The 26408-nt window shown below is 38.4% G+C and overlaps 3 protein-coding genes across 4 annotated transcripts in view; 2 read left to right on the forward strand and 1 right to left on the reverse strand.

The window, feature by feature from the left end:
* The window catches only part of LOC122641847 (nicotinate-nucleotide pyrophosphorylase [carboxylating], chloroplastic), a 7578-nt gene extending 3627 nt beyond the window's left edge, over nucleotides 1-3951 (reverse strand). Inside the window, exons 1-8 of one of the 2 annotated variants that reach the window (XM_043835153.1) lie at nucleotides 3824-3951; nucleotides 3599-3741; nucleotides 3279-3412; nucleotides 3078-3141; nucleotides 2908-2990; nucleotides 1674-1757; nucleotides 1422-1574; nucleotides 510-686 (exon numbers count right to left, since the gene is read on the reverse strand). In XM_043835153.1, coding sequence (XP_043691088.1) covers nucleotides 510-686; nucleotides 1422-1574; nucleotides 1674-1757; nucleotides 2908-2990; nucleotides 3078-3141; nucleotides 3279-3412; nucleotides 3599-3741; nucleotides 3824-3903 — 918 coding nt within the window. In that variant the 5' untranslated portion in view covers nucleotides 3904-3951. Of the gene's footprint in view, nucleotides 1-509; nucleotides 687-1421; nucleotides 1575-1673; nucleotides 1758-2907; nucleotides 2991-3077; nucleotides 3142-3278; nucleotides 3413-3598; nucleotides 3748-3823 lie in introns of both variants that reach the window. The other variant, XM_043835152.1, reaches the window with a different exon arrangement.
* The window catches only part of LOC122641848 (50S ribosomal protein L25-like), a 22517-nt gene extending 9157 nt beyond the window's left edge, over nucleotides 1-13360 (forward strand). Inside the window, exons 2-4 of the mRNA XM_043835154.1 lie at nucleotides 4209-4693; nucleotides 6035-6164; nucleotides 13068-13360. Coding sequence (XP_043691089.1) covers nucleotides 4280-4693; nucleotides 6035-6164; nucleotides 13068-13291 — 768 coding nt within the window. The 5' untranslated portion in view covers nucleotides 4209-4279 and the 3' untranslated portion in view covers nucleotides 13292-13360. The remainder of the gene's footprint in view (nucleotides 1-4208; nucleotides 4694-6034; nucleotides 6165-13067) is intronic.
* A 5588-nt stretch (nucleotides 13361-18948) lies between these two features.
* LOC122641500 (nudix hydrolase 23, chloroplastic-like) lies at nucleotides 18949-25382 on the forward strand. Its single transcript, XM_043834757.1, has 7 exons — nucleotides 18949-19289; nucleotides 21538-21669; nucleotides 23802-23878; nucleotides 24066-24201; nucleotides 24296-24436; nucleotides 24624-24682; nucleotides 24958-25382. The coding sequence occupies exons 1-7, from the start codon at nucleotides 19008-19010 to the stop codon at nucleotides 25049-25051; spliced, it is 921 nt and encodes a 306-aa protein (XP_043690692.1). The 5' UTR covers nucleotides 18949-19007; the 3' UTR covers nucleotides 25052-25382.
* The last annotated feature ends 1026 nt before the right edge of the window (nucleotides 25383-26408 follow it).

Raw genomic sequence — 26408 nt, forward strand, 5'->3', positions numbered from 1 at the left:
GAAAAAAGGCATGAGATCCAACAAGGAAAATGTGCACAAGGTCCAAAATATAATGTGCCTCCTAATCTTGTGTAATTTCCAGTTTAGAAAACAGGCAATAAACTTTCAAGACCACCTGTCACTGGGGTAGAAACTTTTTTTTTGGGGGGGGGAAGGGGGAAATCTAATGCCTCAACCAGAACCCCCTCCCCCCCAAAAAAAAAATTGCTGTTCTCCCACCCACCCCATTTTACTAACCTTGTAGAACAAAGGATCACCAAGAAAAGACTGGTCTATGTAATCGAAAGGAAGACCTTTTCATTATGCTAGAAAATTGAAATGAGTAAGGTCCATGGCTAAATCGCAGCAGCATAGCTTGGATAAATGGTAGGTATAGTATGAAAGGTTATATACTTAATACTATTGGGTTTATGAGGGAACTTGGATAAAAGCACAATGATAGATCTCAGAAATGGTTGGAGATACCACATTGACAGTTTATGTAAATAAGAGTGAATCTTAGGAGTTACCTCAGTCTCAAAACTTCCATTTATCAATTCAACAGCTTCTTTAAGCATGGACACATCCACATCTCCATTAGGTAATGGCACAACCATATTGTCTAACATTATCCGGGTCAAGGAAGTTTTTGTCTGGGATGTATAATGTAATACCTCTTTCACTTCCTCAAGTGTCCTGGTTTCAACCTGATGTGAGAAAAAAGGTATGTCAATGTTAGATATATTTTGCCTGGCACGTAGATATTCGATAAAGGGAATCACACAGAAAATGAGTGCACAAATAAGATAAGAAACAGTTGCATAAGCCAAGCAGTGCAGCCAAAAAATGAACTGAATGAAATTTAAACTTCGAATTCATATCTTAAAAGTGTTTTATAGAGCAGCATACTTGGCAACCAAAAACACATCCTCAGAATGACCATGGCTTAGAAAGGGATGATGAGATAGATGTGTCACAAGTACATAGTATGAAAATATGGGGGAACTTTGGGATAGTCCTAATTGGTGATATTGTGCAAAAGTTTCAGGCTCTAAAAGGATCAGGGGATGTCAAAGGGCACGAAGAGAGAGTTAGCGAGAAAATATTTGACAAGTTTTAACAAATATACTTCTCTAGATAGTCTAGTGTTGGAGGGAGGGCTTTGGCGCAATGGTAAGGTTGCTCCATTGCGTCCTAATGGTCAAGTTGGGAAACAGCCTCTTCATGAAGCAGGGGTAAGGCTGAGTACATTATGACCCTCCCCAAACCCCACAATGGCAGGAGCCTCCTGCATTGGGTACGCCCTTTTTTCAGATAATCTAATGTTGGAACAGGATACAAAGTTGGGTTAAGGATTTGTTGAGAAATCCCGACCAATAACTTAATAGCTTGTTAGGCTTCACGGATATAAACAAGATCATCTTAAAAGTTGGGGGAATAACCTCAACGCCCATCAGAAGATTCCTTTGCTCTAAAAACTGGTCCACAGATTTTATGGCATTTGAAACACCTCCAGCTACTGAAATATGATTGTCTTTTATCATCACCATATCAAATAAACCCATCCTGTGGTTCTGCCCTCCACCAATTAGTACCTGTCAAAGAAGATCGTAAAGAAGTTCAACCAAATGATTACCAAAAATGAAAAGAAAATATAGAAGTAAAAGATTAAAAGACAGAGAAGTGATCAACACCGCCCACTTATCCACCAAACGTAAACCTGGGGCAGTTTTCCTCGTCTCTAAAATGCATGCAGGGTGTGCAGCATCTGCCATTGCCTACAAGAAAGATGAACATTTCAATGTATTCTTGGTATAGAGAAAGCATAGTTAGCATAAACCACTCAAATAAATTGGATTCAACAAAAACACGAACAGTACGATGACAATAAGCATAAACAGGATGTGTCACCTCATCACCTCACCCACCGAGAAAAACCACCAACTCTAATAATGCAACTCTACAACTAACTAAAGATTAGCTTTAAATTACTGGAATGCTTACTTTAACTTTAAATTTCTTCTCAACCTGTCAATCATACGCTTTAAATTACTAGATGTTTAACACTTATGCATGACTCATGAGGTATTTACAAGGCTGCAACGATGATCTAGGATCTATGAAATCTGAACTTTCAAAATGGATCTCAGTCATTAACCCAGGTAGCGTTACTGTTCACGTGAACAGTGCTGTAGATTGTATGGACAGCTGGCATGGAAGATTAGATGCTGCCAATTTCATATTCCTAGTTGCTCTTTCATTATTTTTTATGTTGGCATAGATCTAATTTCTATTTTCTGCTACAACTTCAGACCACCATACCTCTACAACCAGCCATTAGAATTGGGAGATATTTGGAGCACAACATCTCCTTATTGTGGCCTACAATTGACCCAAGTTTGGAGCAATTCTGCTGGCTGAATCTGAAGATATACACTAAGTTTCTATTTCTGTTATCCTGTCATATCACAGTCTACAGCCATCCATTGAAGCTGATCTTTGGAGGGCTGATTAACCCTATTGTTCCTTCCAATCGATGGTAACATCTTCCTAAACTCTTTGCTGGAGATGTGATATTTTATATCAAATTTATTTCTAAGTTTTGAGCCTACGAGAGGATTTTTTTGGCTGCTGTCACATGTGTCTTTCGTGAGGATTAATCTATATGTATTTTTTTTTTTATGGGAGAGTTTAAAGGACTGTTATGACCTTGTTTATTTACTATTTAATTTGAGTTTATATACTGTTACAAGTCTGAACTAGTACCTGTACTTGTGTTGTGCCTGTGATCCTGATTGGGGTTGGATAGTTCCTATCTAGCTTTACATTAATTGAAAAGAGATGATCTAGGCCAGATCAAGCCAATGGACTTTGGGAGGGGGGGGGGGGGGTTAAAGGAAATTAGAAGGCACGAGAAGATGAATGAACCTTGGTTAGAGTTGCAATTCCGCTCATCCTCTGCATAAAATTGAGTACAACCCTTTCAGCCACAACAATGTTGTGTGCTCGTCCTTTGTATGCCAACAGAACAGCTTGTAAACACCCCTTGAAATACAAGATGGAAGCATTTTAAAAGGAAAATATACTAAGAATCTCACCATATACTTTACCAAACTGCATCCCCTTCCGAATATAGTCCCCGTCCATCTGATACCACTCAACCTAATAAAGAAATATAAATACAACAACAATCAACAATTACTTAGCCTTCTCCGAACTAAACGGGGTCGGCTACATAAATCATTGCCCGCATTGCTAGTATACATTACCCAAAAATAAAAAATTTAGCAGCTGTATACCTTCAGGGAAGGATCAACCTCATCAAATATCATATCTGCAAGAGCAATTCCTGCAATCACCCCATCGTCCTTGGCCAAGAAATGTGCTTCAACTTCCATGTCAACAGGAACTGTGGCCATACAAGTCACATCTCCTGCAATGGAACCACTGATACCGCTCAATAGTGTTTGAAACTTATAGCTTAAACCAACCAAGGAGTTCTTCATTCATCAATTAAATTCTTCCGAACAAAATCCGCACCTCTTATCTAATGTTGGAGAATTCAACAACAGAAATGAATGAATTCACAACCAAACAAATAAAAAGACAGAATTCGAACCACGATCACCGGCGTCTTCAGACAGGGCGAGTTTGATCATGCCTTTGAGATCATAAGTAGGATGAGAAGGAGGCTTTACCACCATAGATTTTAGGGGAACTGTCGGGTTTCTAGTTTCGAGTGCAGACATACTCACAATCCGCCTGCAACAGTGAACGTAAGAGACGAAATAAAATCAAAAAGAAATTTTTTTCACTTTCTCGTTAGAAAGAAAATATCTTTTACCTTGAACTTGAAGACAGACGTGGACACAGTGAAGGAGAGACAGAAGAGAAATTAACGACAGAACAACGAATCCCAAACATCGCTTTTTCTGAAACTCCAAGTCCCAACTCAGGAGTTCTAGCAGAGGGAGCCTAACTAGCCTTTGTCTCTTTTCAGTTCGTCATTTCCATGTTCTTCTACGATGCACATGGTGCGCAATACGCACTGCTTTCCCGGCCCACCCATATTGGGCAGGTATTCAACTCAAACCAACCCGTTACAGCCGGTTCGGCCTCTTCTCCGACTCTTAAACCCGCAAAGCCGTAAACCCTCAAAAGCTCTCATTTCTCTTAATCTGAAGTTCTCCACTTCACCACCAGCTCCGGTGGAAGGAGACGGCAAAGAGTTTTGGGAGAGGACGAATTCGGTGAGAGAGAGAGCTGAGGAGGGTAGTGTTAATTTTGCAGAGCAAAGCAAATGTGGATCCATCGGCCTCTGCTCACCAAGGCTATACAATTCCGGTTCTTTTCGCAAGCAGCAGTTGCAGCTGCTCTTCACGAACCCGAAGTCCCTCTCACATACCTGGAAGGTCTCCCCAAACCAAACCCCAAATATGCTGAGACGATACTTGCCATCCCTCGCACTACTTCAGGTAAAAGTATAGCGGCGAAAGAGAGGAAAGCTGGTCGAGTGCCGAGCATCGTGTTCGAGCAGGAAGATGGACAGCACGGTGGGAACAAGAGACTAATCTCTGTTCATACTAATCAGATAAAAAAACTCGTCAATCATCTTGGCCGATCCTTCTTCCTCTCCAGCCTCTTTGATCTGGAGGTTAGACCAACGTTCGACTCCGAAGATGTTATTGAGAAGGTTCGCGTATTGCCACGATGGGTAAGGTCTTGATTTCCTGCTAATTTGCACTTTGATTTCTAATTGTGTTTATACGGAGAAGCAATTGTATTGTGTCATTTTTGCAATGTTTACATTCTTATACTTTATGTTTTGTTCTGAGAGTAATGGAGAACTTTGGAGTAAATGAGGGGGAACGGGTGGAAGGTCACTTTGTGAGGGATATGAATCAATTCAGACATTTAGTAGGCTAACAAAGTTTGTGAGAATCGCTTAATTTGTGGCAAACCACTGAACAGAGAATTAAAACATGTGACTCATACACTTAATCGGTTATTGTGGCTAACTTATCAGATAGATTTAATATTGGGGGTGGATTTGGTGTTCTTACTAACACCCCACCCCTAAACAAAGAGAGATGACATTGGAATTTAATTCCTGTAACATGGATACATACATTTAGAAGTCCATTGTTGAAGATGACATAAACATTTAAAGAGTTAGGGGAGTCTTTCCTAAGGAATGAGGATGATATTTACATCTAGATAATGAGAGAATAGTTGGTAAAAAAATTAATTTATTGCACTCAGCAGAAATTTTTATGTTATCAAGTGGTCATTGTCTGTGTGATGATATAAAGCTCAAGCTGCTAGTTTGAAGACACATATTCAAGTTTGAGATTGGCACCCTACTAAAACGGGACTTGTACCGGGTTCCACCTCGCAGGTGAAGTGGGACTGATACTAGAATCTCACTCTTTTCTTTGAAGTTCATATGTACTCGATTATAGAGTGGATAAATCAAAACTAGAATGGCTGAATGCGGATAAAAGAGTTACATGGTGAAAATATAGGATGTATATGAGGTGTAGAATTCGTATGTATCATTATGATGCTCCTATTTTATTGTTTGCAAAGTAGGATTAAATTCCTTTCTTATTCGGTGAGACAGTGTTGTCACCATCAAAACGGGAGCTTGTTGTTATCTATTTCTTACATGAATCTGAAATAAGTAGAAGAATGATATCTCAGTGATATTTGTTTATCTTATCCCTCAGTATCTAATCTTGGTTTTAGCTGGTGCACACCTTTAATTTTCCCTGCTGAGGGACTTCTTAAGCTGCACTTACTGTCTGTGATTTGACCATGTTGCTTATACGATAAAATTCATTATGTTGTACGATGTCTGAGAATGGGGGTAATGGGAGGAAAGGAACTAGGCTAGTTGATTAAATATACAACTGGAGAGTGATAGGGTCTTTACTCTTGAGAATAAGTGATAATCTTTGTGGTCCTTGTGTTTTGAGTGGGTCTGTTCAGTTAATTTGAGTGTAATTTAATTCCTGTTGTGCTTTTAACTTGCTACTTAAAATTGTTCTGTCAGATTCATCTCCATGCGGGCACAGATGCAGTTCTCAATGTTACATTTATAAGAGCCCCATCTCATGCTTTTTTGAAGGTTGATGTTCCTCTTGTCTTCAGAGGAGAAGATGTATCCCCTGGATTAAGAAAAGGTATGCCAACTCTTGATTGTGCTCTATCAAGTACTCCCCTTGTGAAATTACTGAGCTATTTTTATTTTTAATAATGGCTTTTATCTTATTGTATCTTTAAATCCATTACTTTGATAATGAACTATGTCTGTTATTATATCCCTAATATTATAGAACAACCATCCTTCTTATGTAGATTATCCACTATGCATCTCTATGCATCACAAAGCTAGTGTGGCTCTGCAGGTTGATTCTAATTTTCAGCTTTTAGCCGTCACCTTTAATAAGATTAAGGAATCACTTTTTTATTATTTGAAGCTATTATATATGGACAGAGCCCACCGATGTGCGACCAATGTCCTGAAGCATGTCAACACACATCAATATGTGTATACATTCAAATGTTCCGGCTGCTTTACCTTGTGACACTGGATAGGATACTTTGGCCTTACTACCATTTGATCTTTTGTTGCAAAACTCACTGTGGTCCTGATCATTGATAATTACTAAATTGTACAATATTAATACCTTACCTTTGGATATAGTTCCCCTCCTCTTTCTGTTAATAGTTTACTTGGATTTTTTTTACTGACTTAAATTAACCACACTTTAGGTTTTTTCCTTTCATTTGAAGTTTCCTCTCCCTTTTTTTTTTTTGGAGGAAGTAGTTTTAATACGCTGTCGCGTGTGGTTCTTGCTTAATATGTCATGATAATGATTGCTTCATTAGTCTGCATACATGAATGTATAAATGATATGTCTTTGTTGCTGTCCCTTTGTTACTCTTGCTTCCGTGTTTGTAGAGTGTCTCTTCCAAGTAATAAATAAATAAAAGAGCAAGTATTTAAATTGTTGTCCAGCATAGGCGTAGTAATGTAGACATATGCTGAACCAGAAAAATCCAGCTAGAAACTAGTACAAACATAGGATCATTGAACAGAGAATATAGGATATGAAACTAACAAAACAGAATATGAAACTAGATCTAATAGAAAATAAAATAATTGGTAGCAAAGGACAGGAACACACCAAGCCCGTGAAGAGAATCTCTTCCATTAAGGAATCCACCTTAGTCTTCACTTGGAATCCATTAAGCCATAGTTGTCAAGGTGTCGCCTTGGCGTTCAGGCTCCTTGGTCGCCTTGTTGGTGTTGCCTTGGGTCCGGACCTTCTCCAATGCCTTGGGTCGCCTAGACACCGTGACAACTATGCACCAAGCACACTATTGAATCCATCACTTATTTCTGAAACTTATAAGCTTGTATAATCTTCAAATCTTTAGGAAGGCCTATGGCCTTTACATCTATTTAATAACCTTTGCTAACTAGTAATAGGATATCATCAGGACTGAATTAAGAATAACATACGCCGAAGAAATAATAAAAAATAGCAACCTATACAGATAATATAGAGGTAAGCTGGATTGCTAACATCAGGCCTATTCCAGCTAAAGATAAGGTGGTATAATAGATAAGAAGTGAAATAGAAAACAACTACTAAGACTCCAACGAACTAATAAATCTGATATTCTTTCCTCTTACCTATATTTTAGGCCCATTAAAGTGGCCTATTGCAACCAAAATCCCTTGGACCGGAGGCCCAACATAAATGTAACCCAACCTAAAGGGGGAGCCCCCTCCCCCCCGCCCTTCTCAAAATTTCTTTCTGGATATTATGCACCATTCCTTCTGTAGGGGATAGACTACTTAGTTAAATTCACATTCTACATATATTTTATATATAACTACTGTATACCTAGTAGCAATTGAATTTAACTACATATGTAATGATAAATAGATCCCCACGCTGTCTGCTTGACGCACATCCTCTAACAGGACTTCTTTTATTCATTTTCTTTATCCTCCCTGATCTTTGTGGACCCCTACTAAGTACTAACTATTCTGTCCTGCGTGCTGTCATTGGTGTTGTGTGGGAGATTCCTCCTACACCGTCCATGTGGGGAACTCTCCCCCATGTATATTATGTATAGTATGTGTCTACATAAATGTATTAAGATTCTTGAATGAGGGGGAAGATGGGTTTGGATCTCCTACCCCTAAAAAGTATAATTTTTATAGTTGCTACCCTATATGTTTTGATAGTTGTTACCTTGTACTAACTTACCATATGTTTTAAGATATGCAAAAGTTATGCAAAAGGGCTGACTCGTCCCATCGACCCACCTCCACAATTAATGCAAACTAAGAAATGAAAAAAAGAAAAAGAAAAAAGGGAAAGTAAAGAAAGAAAACCCCATACATTCCTCTTCACGATTTTTTTCTCTTCCTCGATTTTTTTTTTTCAAATTTCTCTGAGTTCCCTACTTCATTCTCTTACTTCCTCCTTTCTTTGAGAAGAAACAAAGAAGCCATTGGCCCTAGGGTTTTAGTGCACGGTAGCTGCCAATACCATTAAGGATTGGCCGTATCAGACCAGATTGCACCATTTTGCCCCCTAAAAATACAAATACGGGGTTTTTTTGGACCATTTTGCACTCCCCTGTTCCGACACCATCAATATGGATCTGCTGACACGGCCAATCCAATCCTGATATCTTAAACCATGATTGGGCCTTTGAATCAATTGGTAGTCATTTCTTCTTCTTTTTTTTTTTTTTATCGATTTTCATCTCTCTTTTGGGGGAGGGCATAGAGTGAGGGGAAGAAGAAAAGTCAGTGAATTTCATATTGTTATTATTTTCCACTTCTTGAATTCATACACTTATCAAAACTTATTCCATTTTATTTTCTTTTAAGACAATTTTGGATTGGTGCAATTAGAAATAAGGCAACTTAAATATGCTTGGTTTAATCAGTTAAGGTGGATTAAATTTATATACTTTAATTTTTCTTTTCTATTTTATTCTTCGTGGATTAATTCAGTTACTTTTGCTAACGAAGATTTGATTTACTGGGTTTTTTTATTATGAAAAGTAAATTGTTAGTATTTGATACTATCAATAAGGAGAATGACTAGTGTAGTATGTAGACTTCGTTGAGAAAATCGGGGCTCTGCTCCTGTTAACCAGTGTTTGTATGGTAGATATAAAGAAAAGAACTGCAAGGTGGAGCCCATTCTTTGTTAAAGATGTAACTAGTTTTTATCTTTCTCCCCCATAATTTTTGCTCCATCCTCATCTTGTATGATTATTGCTAAAAGAACATAGCTGAAATTTTATTTTACAGATGGTTACTCTTTGCACTTTCTTTTCGTCTTTCCCCCTCTCCCTCCCTCCTCTCTTAAACAGTGTTGTTTCCTCTGATGTACAGACTCTTTATTTTACAGATGGTTACTCTTTGCACTTTCTTTTCGTCTTCCCCCCTCCCCCTCCCCCTCTTAAAGAGTGTTGTTTCCTCTGATGTACAGACTCTCTCTCTCTCTCTTTTAATGAATAACTGATCAATTTTATCACCTTTAGATCAGAGAGGGAGGAGAGTAGAAGCCAAACTCTATTAAAACATTTTCTATACTTTGTATTTTATTATTTTTTGTTATAAATTTATTAGGTATGCTGAAAATTAGGGATTTTTTGTTTTTTCTTTTTTTTTTTTCTTTTTTTTTTGGGGGGGGGGTGTTATCAAAGTAATGCCATAGTTTTCATCAGGATGACTGAAGATGAATTTGTGTTACACGTAGTTTTAATGCATTTGTAACAGAATCCTAGAAATTACTTCTGATAAAAAAATCACTCCACCATCATCAATGGAAGATCAACTTACACCCTGTAACATAATATTTATATGCCATACTAATGTAACATTAATTTTAAGAGGGCGGACTTCGGCGCAACATTAAGGTTGCTCTATTGCGATCAAGTGGTCGCGGGTTCAAGTCGGGGAACAGCCTCTCCGCAAAGCGGGGGTAAGGCTGCGTACATTATGACCCTACCCCAGACTCCGCAATGGTGGGAGCCTCATGCACTGGGTACACACATTTTTTTTTTTATAGTCGAACTCCTAAAAAAAATTAAATTTACATAATTTGGGAACTTGGTCTTCAAATTTAAAATAGCTGAAGTGAGAGAAAGGTTGACCAGAGACTTAGACCATGTTAGGTATTAAAAGTGAGGATCGAGTACTAATAAAAGAAGTGGACATTGAAGAGAGGTGGAAAGAGTACTTCTTCGGCCTTCTTAATGAAGACTCCTTGAGTGATACAGCAGCGGAAAGAGACTTATTCATAGGGAGTCAGGGACACCTCAACGCATGGGTATATACTCAAAATTAGGATGCCTGAAGTAAAAGAAGCTATAAGTAAGATGAAAGTAGGCAAGGCCCAGGCCGTAACAAGATTCCGATTGAGGTGTGGAAGAACGTAGGCTTTTGTGGTCAATCTTGGCTAACCAAGCTGTTTAACAAGATTATGACCACTAGGAAAATGACAGATGAATGGAGGAGAAGCATTGTGGTTCCAATTTATAAAAACAAAAGGAGATATTCAGACCTGTAATAACTATAGAGGCATAAAGTTGATGAGTTATACAATGAAGTTATGGGAGAGGGTTATTGGAACCCACCTGAGAAAGGAGACTACTATTTCAGAAAACTAATTCAGTTTTATGCCTGGAAGATCCTCGATGGAGGCAATTTTTTGAGGAGACTCATGGAAAGATATAGAGAGGGCAAGAAGGATCTCCATATGGTCTTCATAGACCTAGAAAAAACCTAAAACAAAGTCCCTAGAGAGTTAATCTGGAATATTCTTGAGACGAGAAGTGTGTCCTCTAAATATGTGGACATAATTAAAGACATGTATGCTTATGTGGTGACTAGCATTAGAACAGTAGGGGGCCAAAGCAATGATTTCTCAATTTCAATTGGGTTACACCATCGATCAGCCTTAAGCCCTTATTTGTTTGCGCTTATCGTGGACGACTTAACCCAAAGGCATACAAGATGAGGTCCCTTGGTGTATGATCTTTGTAGATGATATTGTTTTAGTCGATGAGACACAACCAGGGATTAATGCCAAAGTGGAACTATGGCGAACTACCTTGGAATCAAAAGGTCTAAAGTTAAGTAGAATGAAGACCGAATTTACGGTGTGTGTAACTTTAGCAAATCTGGGACAGATAATGAGACGGTTTTTATTGGTGAGAGGGAGATCCCGTAAAGCGACTATTTTAGATACCTGGTATCCATCGTAAATAAGGAGGGTGACATAGAAGGCAATGTTCGCCCAAAGGATAAAAGTAGGGGGGATGAAATGGAGAAGTGTGTCCAAAGTTCTATGTGATCGACGTATTCCTTTAAAAATTAAAGGAAATTTTATAGGACTGTCATTGGACCATCTATGATGTACAGTGCGGAATGCTAGGCAGTGAAGAAGTGTCATATAAATAAACTTGGTGTCGCAGAGATGAGGATATTGAGATGGATGTGTGGGAAACTAGAAAGGATAAAGTAAGGAATGACCATATTAGAGTTGGCTTGGGAGTAGCTCCGATCCATGATAAACTTAGAGAGAGTTGCTTGAGGTGGCCTGGCCATGTTCAACTAAGGGCTCGGATGCCCCAGTTCGAAGGAGCGACCTGATTCAGATTGAGGGAACCAAAAGAGCTAGAGGCAGGCCTAAATTAACCATAAGAGAAGTGGTGAAGAAAGACATGCTTAGCTTACGCCTCACCACCTCTATGACTTCAAAAAGAGCTGATTGAAGAGTGAAAATCCAAGTGGCCGACCCCTTTTAGTTGGACTTAGTTGGTGGGACGATGTTGTTGTTGTATTACACGCCTTTCTCGAGGACAATAGCAGAATTTTGAGCAGAAATGATGCGGTTCGTTGCTAAGTAGGGTCGATGCCCTAGAGTTTGTCTTTGCTGTGTTCTCCTCTTACTTATTATTAATTTGTTTGTTTCTACTGGGATCCATGTAGCCGACCCCATTTAGTTGGGATAAGGCTGAGTTGTTGTTGTTGTTGTTCTTGGTCTTTAAATTTAATGGAGATTGGTGAGAGGTAATCATATTTTTCGCTAAAGATCCATACACAGAACAACTCAGTATTCTTAAGCAGATTTCTAGAGGGGAGGAGCACATAAAAAATCCAACTCAGTGTTCTTAAGCAGATTTCTATGGCTTCAACATGACACGGGTTTGTCCTGTTGGGGTGGAGTGGGGGAATTGGAACCATGAGGAATGCCTAGCAGTATGGGCTTAAAAGCCTCTACATGCATACAGATGCACCACACATGCAAAGCACTCTGGATCTCTGCTTTTACACTGTGTGGCTCACTGTATTTTGTGGTTGAAGTCCTGGTTGAAGCCTGCCCATATGTGGTATGGGCTTATTATTTCTCTTGGAATCATTGGTTTGTAGTGATCTTTGTTCAGCCTCTACATGCATACAGATGCACCACACATGCGAAGGACTCTGGATCTCTGGTTTTACACTGTGTGGCTCACTGTATTTTGTGGTTGAAGCCTGCCCATATGTGGTATGGGCTTAGCATTTCTCTTGGAACCATTGGTTTGTAGTGATCTTTGTTCAGCAGCCTCTACATGCATACAGATGCACCACACATGCAAATCACTCTGGATCTCTGCTTTTACATTGTGTGGCTCACTGTATTTTGTGGTTGAAGTCTGCCCATATGTGGTAAGGGCTTAGCATTTCTCTTGAAACCATTGGTTTGTAGTGATCTTTGTTCGGCTGATACCAATTTTGACAGTGGCCCTATCGACTGCTAAGCTTACACAACTTTCTCAATGTCTCACACTTCAATGAAAAGGTTTGAACTTCTCATTGGTTGACAGTTTACTGTATAGTCATTGCACTCCAATAAGGAGAAAGTTTGTCTTCCTACCCTCTTTTTTGACATTTTGAGTTCAGAAAATTGAATGTATATTATGTTGTAAATTGCGTTATTCAGTTCCTTCTACCTCTTAGTTAATATGAAATTGAGCTATTTATTTTGTGATCTTGGCAGGAGCTTATTTGAATACCATAAAGAGGACTGTTAAATACCTTTGCCCTGCTGATATCGTCCCGCCATATATTGACGTTGATCTAAGTGAGTTGGATGTTGGCCAAAAGTTGGTAATGGGTGATCTCAAGGTTCATCCGGCGCTACGGCTTCTTAAATCCAAGGATGAGCCTGTTTGTAAGATTATGGGGGCAAGGGTTTCTGAGCAGCAAAAGAAGTCTAAATAAATGCCCTTATTGAACAGATGAACCTATTATTTGCAAAAGACTCCTCTACCTTCCAGGAAAGTTTGAGCTCATCCATTCTTTTTGGTTCTTTTGGTTCTTTTGGTTTGTTATGTAGAAGTTTGTTCATTCAAAATATGCGTGATCTTTTGCTGACAGCCACCAAAAGCTGTGATCGATCAACATTCACAGAAGGTGTGTTGCTACACTCTTCATTTTGAGGTGTTTCAGTCCTAGTAGACAGATTTATATGTGAATTATTAATTAAGGGATTTTCTTGTTAACACCCCTTGAGCCTTGAGGTATCAAATAATTTGTAATCTTATTTTTTTGCCTTTTTAGTATATCTTTTTTTTTTTTCAATGAAGGTAAATCTTGTCATTTCATGTGTCCTCAAAACAATTTTTAATAATGACACAATGATAAGTGATTTTCAAATTATTTTGAAAATCCTTTTTTACCCTTGATTTAAGAACTTCTGAAAATAAAACAAGGACAATCAAAGGTTACTAATTCTAAATACACCTAAAGAATTGTCATATAAATACGGTCCTATTAATTGATTCCATCGTACCTCATGACAAATCTGTTTCCCCTTCTCACATCTACTTTCTGTATATTAAGATACATCTTACATAAATATCCCATGATCAAAGAAACATTTCATTTGTTGTAACTTTTTGAGATTCTTTGGTCTTTTTAGCTGGAAAAGATAATTCCATACATTTAAAGTAACCCAAAAATCTAGAAAATTAAACTCCATATTTGGCAGTAGCTACTCGAATTGAAAATCTTAGAATGACTATGGATAGTAAGGCTCTATTGTGGGTAATGTATTTTTATGGTTTATTTTTGGATGGTTAAAAAAAACTATCATGAATTCATTTTTTTTTTTTTTTGGTAAAGGGGAAATTTATTGAGGGGGGGAGTGTGTAGTACTAGTGGCTTCATTTGCGCACAGCTCATGAAGCCACCGAATGGAGTATGGCCAATCCGTCACACACACAAGTGACAGGGCTTTCTTGGCTAGGGCATCTGCAATCATATTCAGAGCCCTAGGAACACAAGAAAAAACAACTGAGGAAAAGGATGGGACTAGTCGTTCCACATCAACAACTAAGTCAGCCACCTCCCACGAAGGGATCTTCTTTCCTTCAACCATGAGAAATGCATCCATATTGTCTGTCTTGACCATAAGATCATCAATTTCCAACTCTAATGTTAAAGTCAAGGCATATCGGATAGCCAGAAGTTCACCCTAAAAACTGCAGCCAAAACTAGAAGGGATGGAGCGAGCCAAGCAAGGGGAGCCCGAATGATCTCTGAATACCACGCCAACCCCTCCTTTAGACTTATCAGCAGGCAGAGCAGCATCGCTATTTGCATATCGGATGGATTTTCAAAGCTATGTTTTGACTTTGTGGCTAACTCCAATGAATTGTTATCCTCTCTTGTCCGCTGCCCGGACAGGACCGTGCTGTCCCCTCACATGGAGGCACAAAATGATGACCTAACCCCCTGCCCGAACACACTGCCCAGGTGAGGTTAAATCATCATTTTGCGCCCCCATGTGAGGAGACAGTACGGTCCTGTCCGGGAAGCGGACAATGCCAGGACAGGAGAGGGAAAAAATTCAACTCCAATGGGTTTGAAATTTGAATTGTGAGGCGAAGATAAGGACCTACCTATCCACAAAATCTAAGCACCATTTGATTGATATATAAGACAATTGTTGGCTTTTAAAGTGACCTTAAGAAAGGTTTCTCCCATGAACATGTAGAGACCATAGCTTCAAAATCGGGTATCGGTGAATTGGTCGATTTTCATCGAAATTGGTCATAACTGATCCTAATTGTGGCTGATTCAACACGGTTGATTCATGCCAAGAAACCATAGAATCGTAGAATTTTTAGGTCTGAGGGCTGATTCTAGGGCTTTGGGAACTGATTTCGAATCAAATCCTCAACACATGTTTTCAGACCCTGGTAGGGACTAGGCTTTCCAAAGCATATCAGTGTATTCCCATGCCAACTCACTCCTTACCTTACCATAATTATTATGAATCCTTTAGTACCTTTTAGGGTTTTTCCATACAAGAATCAGCCAAGCTGATCGACCGGAATCGGGATAATCTCATCCGATTCCAATTTAATCCGATTTAATTTGATCTCAATAGAACCAGGATCAGCCTCGGCCGAGCCAATCCAGTCCGATCCCAATTCTTAAAACGTTGATACCGATCCTACAACCAATTCCTCTAGATATGTTATCTCCTCTAGTTTCCTGCCTGGCCCAATTCCCTAGTTCCTCTAACAAGGGGGCTGGATGGAATGACCATCCTACCCCTACCCGAACACTCTATCTGGGTGGGGTCCACCACCCCTCTATTAGAGGAACTAGGGAACTGGGCCGGACAGAGAACTAGAGGAGATAATTTTCCGAGATGAGATACATATAGATGATAGATCCATGCACTTGTCCAAGGATGCAACTCGGGTGCAACGGTTTGGATCCTCTACTGTCGAGGTGCCCGGTAGGACCCTACTGTCAAGACACAGCAAGGCGGGGATGACCGCCTTATCCCTGCGCGAGCACCTTGCCCACGTGGGGGTAAGGCTATCATTTACCGCCTTACTGTGTCTTGACAGTAGGGTCCTGTCGGGTAGCTCGGCAGTAGAGGATCTGAATCCAAGTTGCTTCTTGCAAACGGATAAGATTCTGTGAGTCTTCTTACACGTGTGGGTTGCATGTGATCATCAAGTGACACGTTTTCACCTGAAACATATGACACCTCTTAAAGGGGGAAAGTGAAAGATGAGACTTAGCAAAGAGAGTGGAGTGCTTTGCTGTGGGAGGAGGACGGAGGAGGAGAGAGTCAAATGGAAGCGCACAAAGAAAGAAAAAAGCAATTAGAAATGAAAGAAGGGAGAGAAAAGAAGAAAGGTGGAGATCATGACCACCTTAATAATACACCAACATCGATGAATCCAACAGCTAGGGTTCTTCTTCGGGAGGCTATCACCCATGGAGGACGAGACGTGGAGAAGGATGGAACAGAGAAGGCTGATGATGTTCTTGTGTTCAATCGATCTGTCAACAAAGTTGATTCTTCACTAGAGTAATTAAAGTAAAAGTAAAGCTCTTGTACTTGACAGAGTGAGATAGATCTGACTCTTGTGTTGGTGTATTAAGGTCATCGCCTTTCTTTTAGGACATAATTAAGAAGAATGAAATCCATTTCAGCACTGTTAATTTCTTATTTTGAGATCTTATAGTATGATGCTTAGACATCAGTTGACATGTTAGTACATATCACCATATCAACACATTTCTATAAAATTATTGCACAAAACCTAGTTTGTCATATATACATAATTATCCCGCCTTAATTTCTTACATGATAAATGGAAGCCTCCTCCTCAACAAGTACGATAAATGAATTAATCATTTTAACACAATTGTATTGTGCTGCATCTCTGCAATGATGATTGCACAAGCTTGATGCTAGGGATTTGCGTAGAACTCATCTTCAAAAGTTAGTCGTTAAGGAGAGAATGATCAAATACCTATGAACCCTCTTATATTTCATTCATTTTCGATATTCTTATTCAGATCTGATGTTGGACTATTCTTAGAGAATGATCAAATACCTATGAACCCTCTTATATTTCATTCATTTTCGATATTCTTATTCAGATCTGATGTTGGACTATTCTTTCGCATTCCATATATAATTCAATACTTGAAAACTTAATAGTGAAAAATAAAACAAAAAAAACTTTTGTGAACACTGATTTTCTCTCTTTTTAAAGGATGGCAATGTAAATAGATCGAGGTAAATGGTTAAATTTCTAATTGAGATTTGATGTGTGGTAAGTTCATGTAAAATTTTCAAAATTGTCAAACCATGTTTATGTTAATGGACAAGTACCCAATGCCTAGAAGATGTCGTTATATTGGTGGAGCACACACAATTCGATCAGCTAAAAGTATTTCAAATAATTAATATTAGTGAAAAAGAATGTTTGGTCGTGTGTGGTGCGTGGCTCGTGCATGGTTCTTATGTCTAGAGATAGGGTCGCGTGAAATGATCGTCGTATTTTTAGGGATTTCCGTCTTTCCATTAGAGTGTAACGATCATTTTGTGTCTAGGCACAGGAACCGCACGCCGCACATGACCAAGTAGCATTCTTTTCTTCTTATCATTATTGCTATTGTTGGTAAACAAAGTTTATCACATTATGATAATGTGATATTATTTAGCCAGCCCTTATCATAGCTAATAGGGTTTGCAATTCTAAAAGTATAAATATGGTAGATGGTCACTTTTGTAATCTCTGCTAGTATTAATATATTTTCTTTTCAAAAAAAAAAAGGATAGATTTGGAAATCACTAATATAGGCCAACTATTAACTTTAGTGCCTATCTCAAACATAAAATACACTGGATGAATTCCAAAATGACATTAAATATGTAAATGCCATGAGATTCTTTGATAATAAAATGGCGGAGATTCCTCAAGCAGCATAGGGGAACGTACCATGAGTTGTGTACTTAAGAAGGCACCAAGGCCATTACATGTCTGGAGAGAAATAGACACAAAGATGCTAGCATATCCTGCCCCGATGGTTGAGAGAACCTTTTCGTTTATATAATTTATGAAACTTTAAAACTCATTTTTAATACCTCTTTGCATATTGAAAAACATTTTCCATGGTTATTTCAAAAAAAAAATTTGACCAATGAGATATATGTGAGATCATTTATCACATAAAATCAAGTCAAAATTTGATCAATGAAATGAATATGGAAGTACCTATTGCATGGATCCACTTGAGTTCATTCAAACTATATCAAAGTAATAAGGAATGGCTTATTAGCCCCAAGGGGTAGTTCACCTAGCAAAGAACTAGGGTTGTCAAAAGTTGACCCACATTCGTAGGCTTGACTTGAACAGGTTGCAACTCGAGCTGCCCGATTGATTACTAAATGTGTTGGGCACAAGCATCAATTGATTAATAATCAATCGTACCCAATGCAAGATAGTGATCCGATGGTTGCTCGATTGGGACCAACTGATAGTCGACTATTTGTATCCCGATTAACCCATTTAAGTTCATTTCACCTGATTATGAACTAGTAATCGATTAACCGAATAGAAACCTGTTCAAGCCCTAACTTACGAGACCCAAGTCCCAAGAAGATCGGAAATGAATTTCTTTCGACCATGGCAGATGCTAGAGGGTCCAACCCCCTAAACTAAACGACAGCAAAAACAGGGATGAGTTGGTCATTTCACAGATGGGTGGGTCTCAGCCTCCCAGGGTGCATAACGAACTCTAGCTGATCACCTTAGTATACTTTGCAAAGCCCGTACGGTTTTGACGTCCGTGGGGCGGAGTTGACGGCATAAACATGCTGTAATCGGATGAAATCGCAATCTTCAGTCCTGACCCTCCTGAATCCTGACGTTAGCCAGTACATCTGCTGATCACTTGCTCTCTACACTTGTTCCCTCTCATATAATCCAATCCAACTCCCTTCATTGATTCTCATAGGACCATCACTTCTTCTCTACACTTCTACCAGAATCAGAGCATCTTCTAAAATCTGATTCCCAATCGCTCTCGGGGAGAACTTGATTCTTATAGCACTTGAATTTCTAGTTGTTTGCTACAGTGTTGATTTTGGTTTGTTTGAGTCGTGTTGGGTTGTCGAATGATGTTCAGAGTTGTACAGTTTATTGCATCGTCTGCTGGGGTGGTATCAACACCTCCAGTTGTTCGATGGAAGCCCCTTGGGAGTGGTGGCCTCTCGTTCTCGTCAATTTTCGCCAAATCATCTTCAACATCTTCAAGAGCCGCAGCGTTTACTCTTGTTTTTCCTGTTGTTTCTGCTCGCCGGAGTGGTTGCTTCAGGGCTTTCCGATTATTTGCATCTCTTTCAGAATCAGATGATGGCTCGTCTTCTATTCCTTCATCAAGTGCATTTCACACGCTGGTGAGTTTTTTTTATTTTTGTACTACATTTATTCTTCCCCTCTTCCCCCTTATGTTTTGATCGGAAACAGAACAATTTCTAAATCTCAGGGAACATACACAATCACTAGGGTTTTTTTTGGCATTTTTTCCGGATCATTTTTATTGGAATTTAAAGAACAAGCGTGAATTAGATGGAACTAGTTCGTTCTTGTTGGCGTTGTTTCTGTTTTCATTGTTTGAATGATTTAGCAATAGCTTAATTGACAGCAGGGATTTGTATGCGCTGTTCTCTCTCTGTTATTTGCTATCTTAGATATTATCCTTTTCTGTGGAGTTGTACAGAGTGTTTTACGGTTATATTACTCTTCTCCAAACCCCACCCTCCTTTTGTTTGAAGGTTATCAAATATTGTTTTGGAAATTGAAGAGGTGCCGAGTTCCTTCTTTCTTGTTTTATTATTTTTTATCATAATCCCTTTCTTAGTGGATTCTCATTGGTGACCTTGTGTGAATTTGGATAAAATGGGGCAAGAGTTGGATCGGAGTTGACATTAGTGTTTAGAAGAAGAAAATCCTCCCTCTAATTTCCATAATTGTGAGAGACACTTTGGTGAGAGCCATTTTGGAGATTGAAATAGTTGTGTGTTCTTTCTTCGTTATCTATTTGTGTTGCTTTTATCTTTTCTATTTCTTTCATAATGCATGCTCATTGGTGATTTCATATGAATTTAATAAAATGAGGTTAGGATCTGGATTTGAGATGACATTCCTGGTGAGACGAACATAGTCTCCTCTCTAATAATTCCTAGTTGTGATAGACACACTACTCCTGAGGTCTTAGAGGTATCAGGCATAAGTATTTGTAATTCTCATTAGCGAACAGAGAATTGTGAGAGTAAGTTTGAAGGAAAAACTGTAGCTGCTGCATCATTAAAAAATTATGGGAGAAATTTGAGAGAAAAGAGCATAAAATACCTTACTCAGGGTCATTTTTGGGACAAATTCGTTACCCAGAACATTGAGAAGACAGTAATAAGTTGAAGAAAAATAAGAATGCAAGGGGAAGTAGAGGATTTATCATCCAAACAGGAAAAGAAATGGGAGAACAGGAAGTGACAGTTTTAACTTTTCTTTTCTTGGTTATTCACAAGAGCAATAAATGCTATGACATTTTTTTGCCCCCCTCTTTTAGCCAAGAACCCTCCTATGCACATATACATCACTTCCTTAAGGTCTTTTCTTTCGTGTTCGATCCCTGGTACGTGCAAGGGATTTGTGTTATGTATTGTTGAGCCCCTACCCCCTTGGTGCCACGTGATAGCGCCACCACATGATCGTGTCACATGCAAAGCCCCGTGTGTGTGCGTGAGCCTGCACACCCAGATGGGTGTTGTTGTGTGTTGATAACATTGTTGTAACACTTACTTAACAGCTCGAGCTTTTAGGATAGGCAGCTGTAACATCTCCCTTTGGCTCTTTGCTATCCTAGCATTCAATTTGGTAGCTATTTGAAAGGGGACATCTAATTCTTAATATATATTAGGGAAGTACTTTTTTATTCCAAAAATTGAGACTATGTTCCCTAATTTATTAAGAAATGGGCTGGATCTGTGATGTATTATTGAAAATGTAGAAAATTTGCTACAAGTATTAAATCTGCCATCAATCTTTCATTCTTATGCATTTTTGCCTTTTCTTTTATTTTCCTTTTGTTTTTGGATTTCGTTTAGTAGTGTTCATTTCATTTGGAGTTGTGTGTGCAATTGGGAGTTGATGCTTTTAAGGAATTGGATGGTTTACTGTTTTTAATTAGTGATCATGATTAACAATAACAGAGTTATATTTGGAATGCATCTTTTTTAAGCAAAAAAAAGGCTCACAGATCTAACAGTTAGCAATGAGCATCTTCCATAAATGAATGTACTGTAATTTGTCTGAAAGAAATAGGCCGTCATATTTACAATCTTTCAAATATGTTTTAGCAATTATTTTGGTTAGTTCTAGGGCTGGTGGCCATTGCAATATCTTATACAGTGAAATGGGATATGCTTGTTTCAGAATTAAGTAGAATATGGAGTTCACTTAAACCTCTTTTTCCCGTGCACATCTTCATGTTTTGGTATACACAGATGCATAATTTGGAAGGTTGCATTAAACTAGTTTAGGTCATTACTACAACTCCTTAAAGGCTGAGTGTTCAAAAATTTTTATAAACAAAATAATAGTACCTTTTTTACGTAGGTTGTAATCATTTTATTGTCTATGCAGCCTCAAATGGGTAAGATCAAATTCTGTCAGTGGTGTGGTGGCCCTACGAAGCATGCTATTCCGGATGGTGATGAAAGAGAGAGAGCTATTTGCACGATTTGTGGCAAAATTGCATACCAAAACCCAAAAATGGTACCGGCTTGTTTGAATCTTCTATATTTTGCATGCAATTTTTTCTACTGGTCTCAACAGATTGTGGTCAGAGTATGTTATCAGCTTGTTTCATTAATGGCTGGAGGGTTTGATGTAGATCACAGGCCCATGTGTAGCCGTAGGACCAAGCCCCAAAACCAGCCCAGTGTAGTTGTGGGATTAAACTGCTGTGAGAGGCAGCCTGGTCTGATGAAGTGGTGGCAGGTTTTTGTTGGTTCGATGGAGCACCTCTATCAAACTCGTGGACGACTTTTTTTTCAAGCAGGGAAGAATTGATGCAGATAAGTCACCTAAAGGGATTATTTTATTGAAAATAAGTTTTTGGTTGGTTATGTAGGTTTTGGGCTTTTGATCCCATGAGTTTACTTTGGAATTGGGCAATTTAATGAGCCTAAAATATGGGTAGAAAGTAGGAAAACGGGATTTACTTCATTAGTTTAGTTAGAGTTCTGTTTTGAGTATGTTTCTTTCATTATTTTTGTTTCATAGTCAGTTTATGTTACCTTATTAATTAAGGATTGGATTAGGCCTTTCCTTTTTAGTGTTTGAGTTTGTTTTTGAGTCTTCTATGTAAGTTTATAAGGGGCTACAGCCTTGTACACGAATTTGATTAATGAGATTGAGAAAAAAAAAAAAAGCCTTGTGGTTTGCTCTGTGAGAGAGTATGGTGAGAGGCCGTGGGTGAGAGACCCGGGAGAGAGTGGGATACTCGATTCAATCCTATCCTTTTCTATTTTCGGTTGCTTATTCGAAGGCCCTGATCTCAGTACATCCTCAACCATCAGGGATGAGATTTGGGGGTTTGAATTCTGCCCCATACAAGCTACATTCATTCAGTAAGGTTTTCTGTGAACAGATTTGGAAGATCTGGATTTCTCTTTGAAACTGACATCAGCAGGCTAACCGTAGATCAATCTCTGCTGTATCTTCGAGCAAATATATCTCTGCAAATATTCTTCTGATCAGACCTCTACTCGAAGGGTTATTTCCTTCCCTGGAGAGCTCCACTCGATCCAGGTTTTAAGCCAAACTACTGGCTTGTTTGAGCCCTAATCTTTAACCTTCTAATTCTGGGTTTGTTTCTAATTTGGTGAACTGTTGATTAAGACCTCTACTGCTGGATCTGTTTGGATCTTATATTGTGGGTAATCTTTGTGGTTAGGTTTATTTGTAACCTAACCTTACATTAGGGTTGAAGCTAAAAATCCGAGTAATGGAGAACTTTGTGCTTTATCCCTGACAAAGGATTAATGGAAGGGACAGTTTTTTTTTTACTAATTTTACGTAGCTACCTGAAATGAGAATGTTTGTGACATATATGCTAATTGGAGGAACTTTCCTGTGTAGTTTTTTCTGGTAGAGGGTTTTGTGGCCTTGGATAACATATATGTTCATTTTTTTACTTTTACTATTTTTTCCCCGCTTTAAATTTTGGGAGGGCTTCCTTTTCAACAATTCCTTCACTTGTATTCTCAATTATATGGACCCACTGTACAGCGATGTTTTAGATTTCAGTCGTAACCACCAAAATTTTGGAAATTATTTCAGTTTTGACCTTGGTCAAAATGAAATAGGCCACGACTCAGCATGTCTTCAATGTGTCGTAACCTTTTGTTCTTTTTTTTTTGACAATCTAAAGATTTTATTATGTTTAGAGATTATCAATTAGGGTCTCCTTGAAGTTTCAGGCCAAAATATGGCTATATGACCACCAAAATGATCAAACGAAACTAATCATCGAATCATGCAGGGTTTCAAACAGGTTTCAGTCGAAATCCGAAATATTTTGGTTTTGACCAACTTCTCGAACCTTGCTGTAAAATTAAGGTCCAATACAGAGCATTAATATCATTATCCTCATCAACACCATATGCTTAATGATCAAAATGGAAAAGCTTATCAACTATGACGTATGTACACCTCAAGAAAGCTTACTGTTTCGGATTTGATTCTACCTGGTTTTTAGGATGTGATAATGCCACCCTTCTTCATTTGGTTTTAAATATTTCTCACATTTAAACTTTATTAACAATATCTTATTGAATTTTCCTGCAAAAGATTGTAAACATCATTTTCTTTCTTTTTCTTTCTTCTTTGATTGGCTCATCTAGGTTGTTGGTTGCCTAGTTGAACATGATGACAAAGTTCTACTTTGCAAGCGTAACATTCCACCAAGTCATGGCCTTTGGTATGTTTCATAAATGAGTAGAAATTTTAAACCTTTTCTTTTCCTTCTTTTTTATTTTTTCCCCTCCTTTTCTTTTCACAAGAAAATACTTATCATCACTAATTACGTCTGTTGTAAGACAAACTTGGGTTTTGAATCATGTGATGTGTTCTCTGTTCTTAATGTAGAACACTGGATGTTATCACAGGACGCTTCCTGCAGGCTACATGGAAATTGGAGAGTCTGCCGCAGAAGGGGCAATTAGGGAAACTTGGGAAGAAGCAGGTGCAGAGGTGGAAATAATATCACATTTTGCTCATTTGGATATCCCTCGTATTGGGCAAGTGCGTGAGAAATATTTCATTATTTGCTTAAATTTTGACTTTATTTAGACTTGTTAAGATGTGTTTGTATTTATTGATGGTATATGTGGTACAGAGTTACATCATTTTTAGGGCACGGTTGAAGAAGCCTGGGATTTCAGCTGGTCCCGAGTCAATGGAGTGCCAGCTTTTTAAACTTGAAGATATTCCATTTGATTCTCTGGCTTTTTCATCAATGCTGGTAGCACTGAACTTGGTATGTGGAGGCTCAGATGATAAACTTGTATTCTCTTTTTCCTTCCCCCACCCCCACCTCCCCCCAAAAAAATAAATTTTAATGTACCATAGCACAGACTTCAATGTTTATCATGTGTCGGTTAGAATTGAATTATCATGAAAGTCAGTCTAGTCTAACAAATACATCCCATCCTCTGTGGCTACAGTATGTTCAAGACATCAAGTCTGGTAAACTCAAGTTTCACTTTGGTACCATAAACAAGAGGTAACTATTGTATTCCACCCCCACCCCCCAAAAAAAAAAAAAACAAAGAAAACCCTTCAGATTGTAGCATGAATTGTCTTTCTCCTGGGTTAGGAAATGAACTTATACTGTTATCTGTGGAAATTATCTGTGACTATTATTTTGCTCTCCACTCCCCCAATTTGGGTGCAGTAGCAGCATTGCTCTAGTCATTTCCAATAAAAGAAATGGCTAGCATTCTCAAATGATTTGCATTACAAAATGACTTTTCTTTGGTGTTTAATGTTGGCTTGCAGAGAAGGTGCTGGTCCCTTTGACATTCATGCCCACACTCTGGATTCCCATGTCACAACTGATGATTCTCATTGCCATTCTTTCTTTGTAAAGTAGCACAACTGAGAAAGAATAGTTGCAGTTACAATGCTTTGAAGGTCGGAATTGGAATTCTTTTTCATATTTCTGTAGGGGAAAAAGGGCACTTATAGCACTACAAGGTTGATCATTGATTGACGAGGTCAAACTACTAATTAAGGTCAGGATGGGGCCATGGGTTTCTCTGTGCAGATATTTGTAAGGATACTATGATTATTTCCCTGGTGATTACCAGGTCAATTTATTACTGTTTCTTTCATAAATTTGTAACGGTTGATTTAATTACTTTTGTACATTGTACTGCTCATTTTACGAATGAATGGAAAGAGAAAATTGTGCTTTTCTTTTTCCTGTTTTCGTGAGAGAATGAACTTGTGGCTGAAGTGTGCTAATGATCATGTGAAAAATGTTATTTTCTGAAATGAATTTGACGTTTGGGCTTCACAGACTGCATCATTTGACAAGTATTTACACTTATATGGTTACTGAGGAGTCTAAATCCAAAACTAGTGTTGTATTTGGTATGCATTCTAGGTTGATTTCGCATTCTCAGACAACAAAAACAATTATTTTTATCATTCGAGAATGTGAAATCGACTTAGAATGCATTCTAAGAATGCATACCAAACATTGCCTAGATTATTATAGTATTATAAAATCTAATACTAATATTAGTAGTTCTCTGCCTGGGAGTGCAGGCTGCGTTCAGACACATGGGGCGGTCATTTCGCCCATTCAGACCTATTAGTCTTTGCAATATGTCTTATAAAATTTTGGCAAAAGTATTGGCCTACCGACTCAAAACGACACTGATAATATTTTGATTGCTCATGAAATCTTTCATTATTTCAATCATTAAAAGGGGAAAAGTAGGTTTTGTTGCCATCAAATTAGATATGGCCCTTACCAAAAAAAATACACTAGATATGGCCAAGGCCTATGATAGTTTAACGTGGGATCTTATTCAAGCTGTGTTTGACTTTCTAGTTTTTGGAAGTGATTGGAGCAGCCTAATTTATAACCTTATGGCTTCTCCTTTTTATCCATTAAGTTGGATGGTAGCCCCTTTGATTGCTTGGAAGCTTCTAGGGGTATCTGACAAGGGTGCCCGCTAAGCCCTTATATGTTTCTCTCGGACATGGAGGTCCTATCTCGACTTCTGTCAACCTATAGAGAATTAGGCCTTTTTTGTGGCATTAAAGTGGCTAGATCAGCCTCTGAGATTTCTCACCTTCTTTTTGTAGATGCCACTTTATTTTTTGTAGAGCTTCAGTGGATTTTATTCTCACGATTAAAACTGTTTTAGAATTGTTCTCAGATCTCTCCGGGCTGGAAATTAACCTGAGTAAGAGTGGCCTTAATTTCAGTAGGAATG

The sequence above is a fragment of the Telopea speciosissima genome, chromosome 10, assembly GCF_018873765.1.
Source record: "Telopea speciosissima isolate NSW1024214 ecotype Mountain lineage chromosome 10, Tspe_v1, whole genome shotgun sequence".
In the NCBI taxonomy this organism is placed as follows: Eukaryota; Viridiplantae; Streptophyta; class Magnoliopsida; order Proteales; family Proteaceae; genus Telopea; species Telopea speciosissima.

Bases quoted from the DNA above. Each gene is read 5' to 3' on its own strand.
- LOC122641500 (XM_043834757.1), top strand. From the start codon at position 19,008: ATGATGTTCAGAGTTGTACAGTTTATTGCATCGTCTGCTGGGGTGGTA. The intron at 21,670-23,801 runs GTACCGGCTTGT...TGGCTCATCTAG, and splicing joins CATACCAAAACCCAAAAATG to GTTGTTGGTTGCCTAGTTGA. The intron at 24,202-24,295 runs GTGCGTGAGAAA...TATGTGGTACAG, and splicing joins ATATCCCTCGTATTGGGCAA to AGTTACATCATTTTTAGGGC.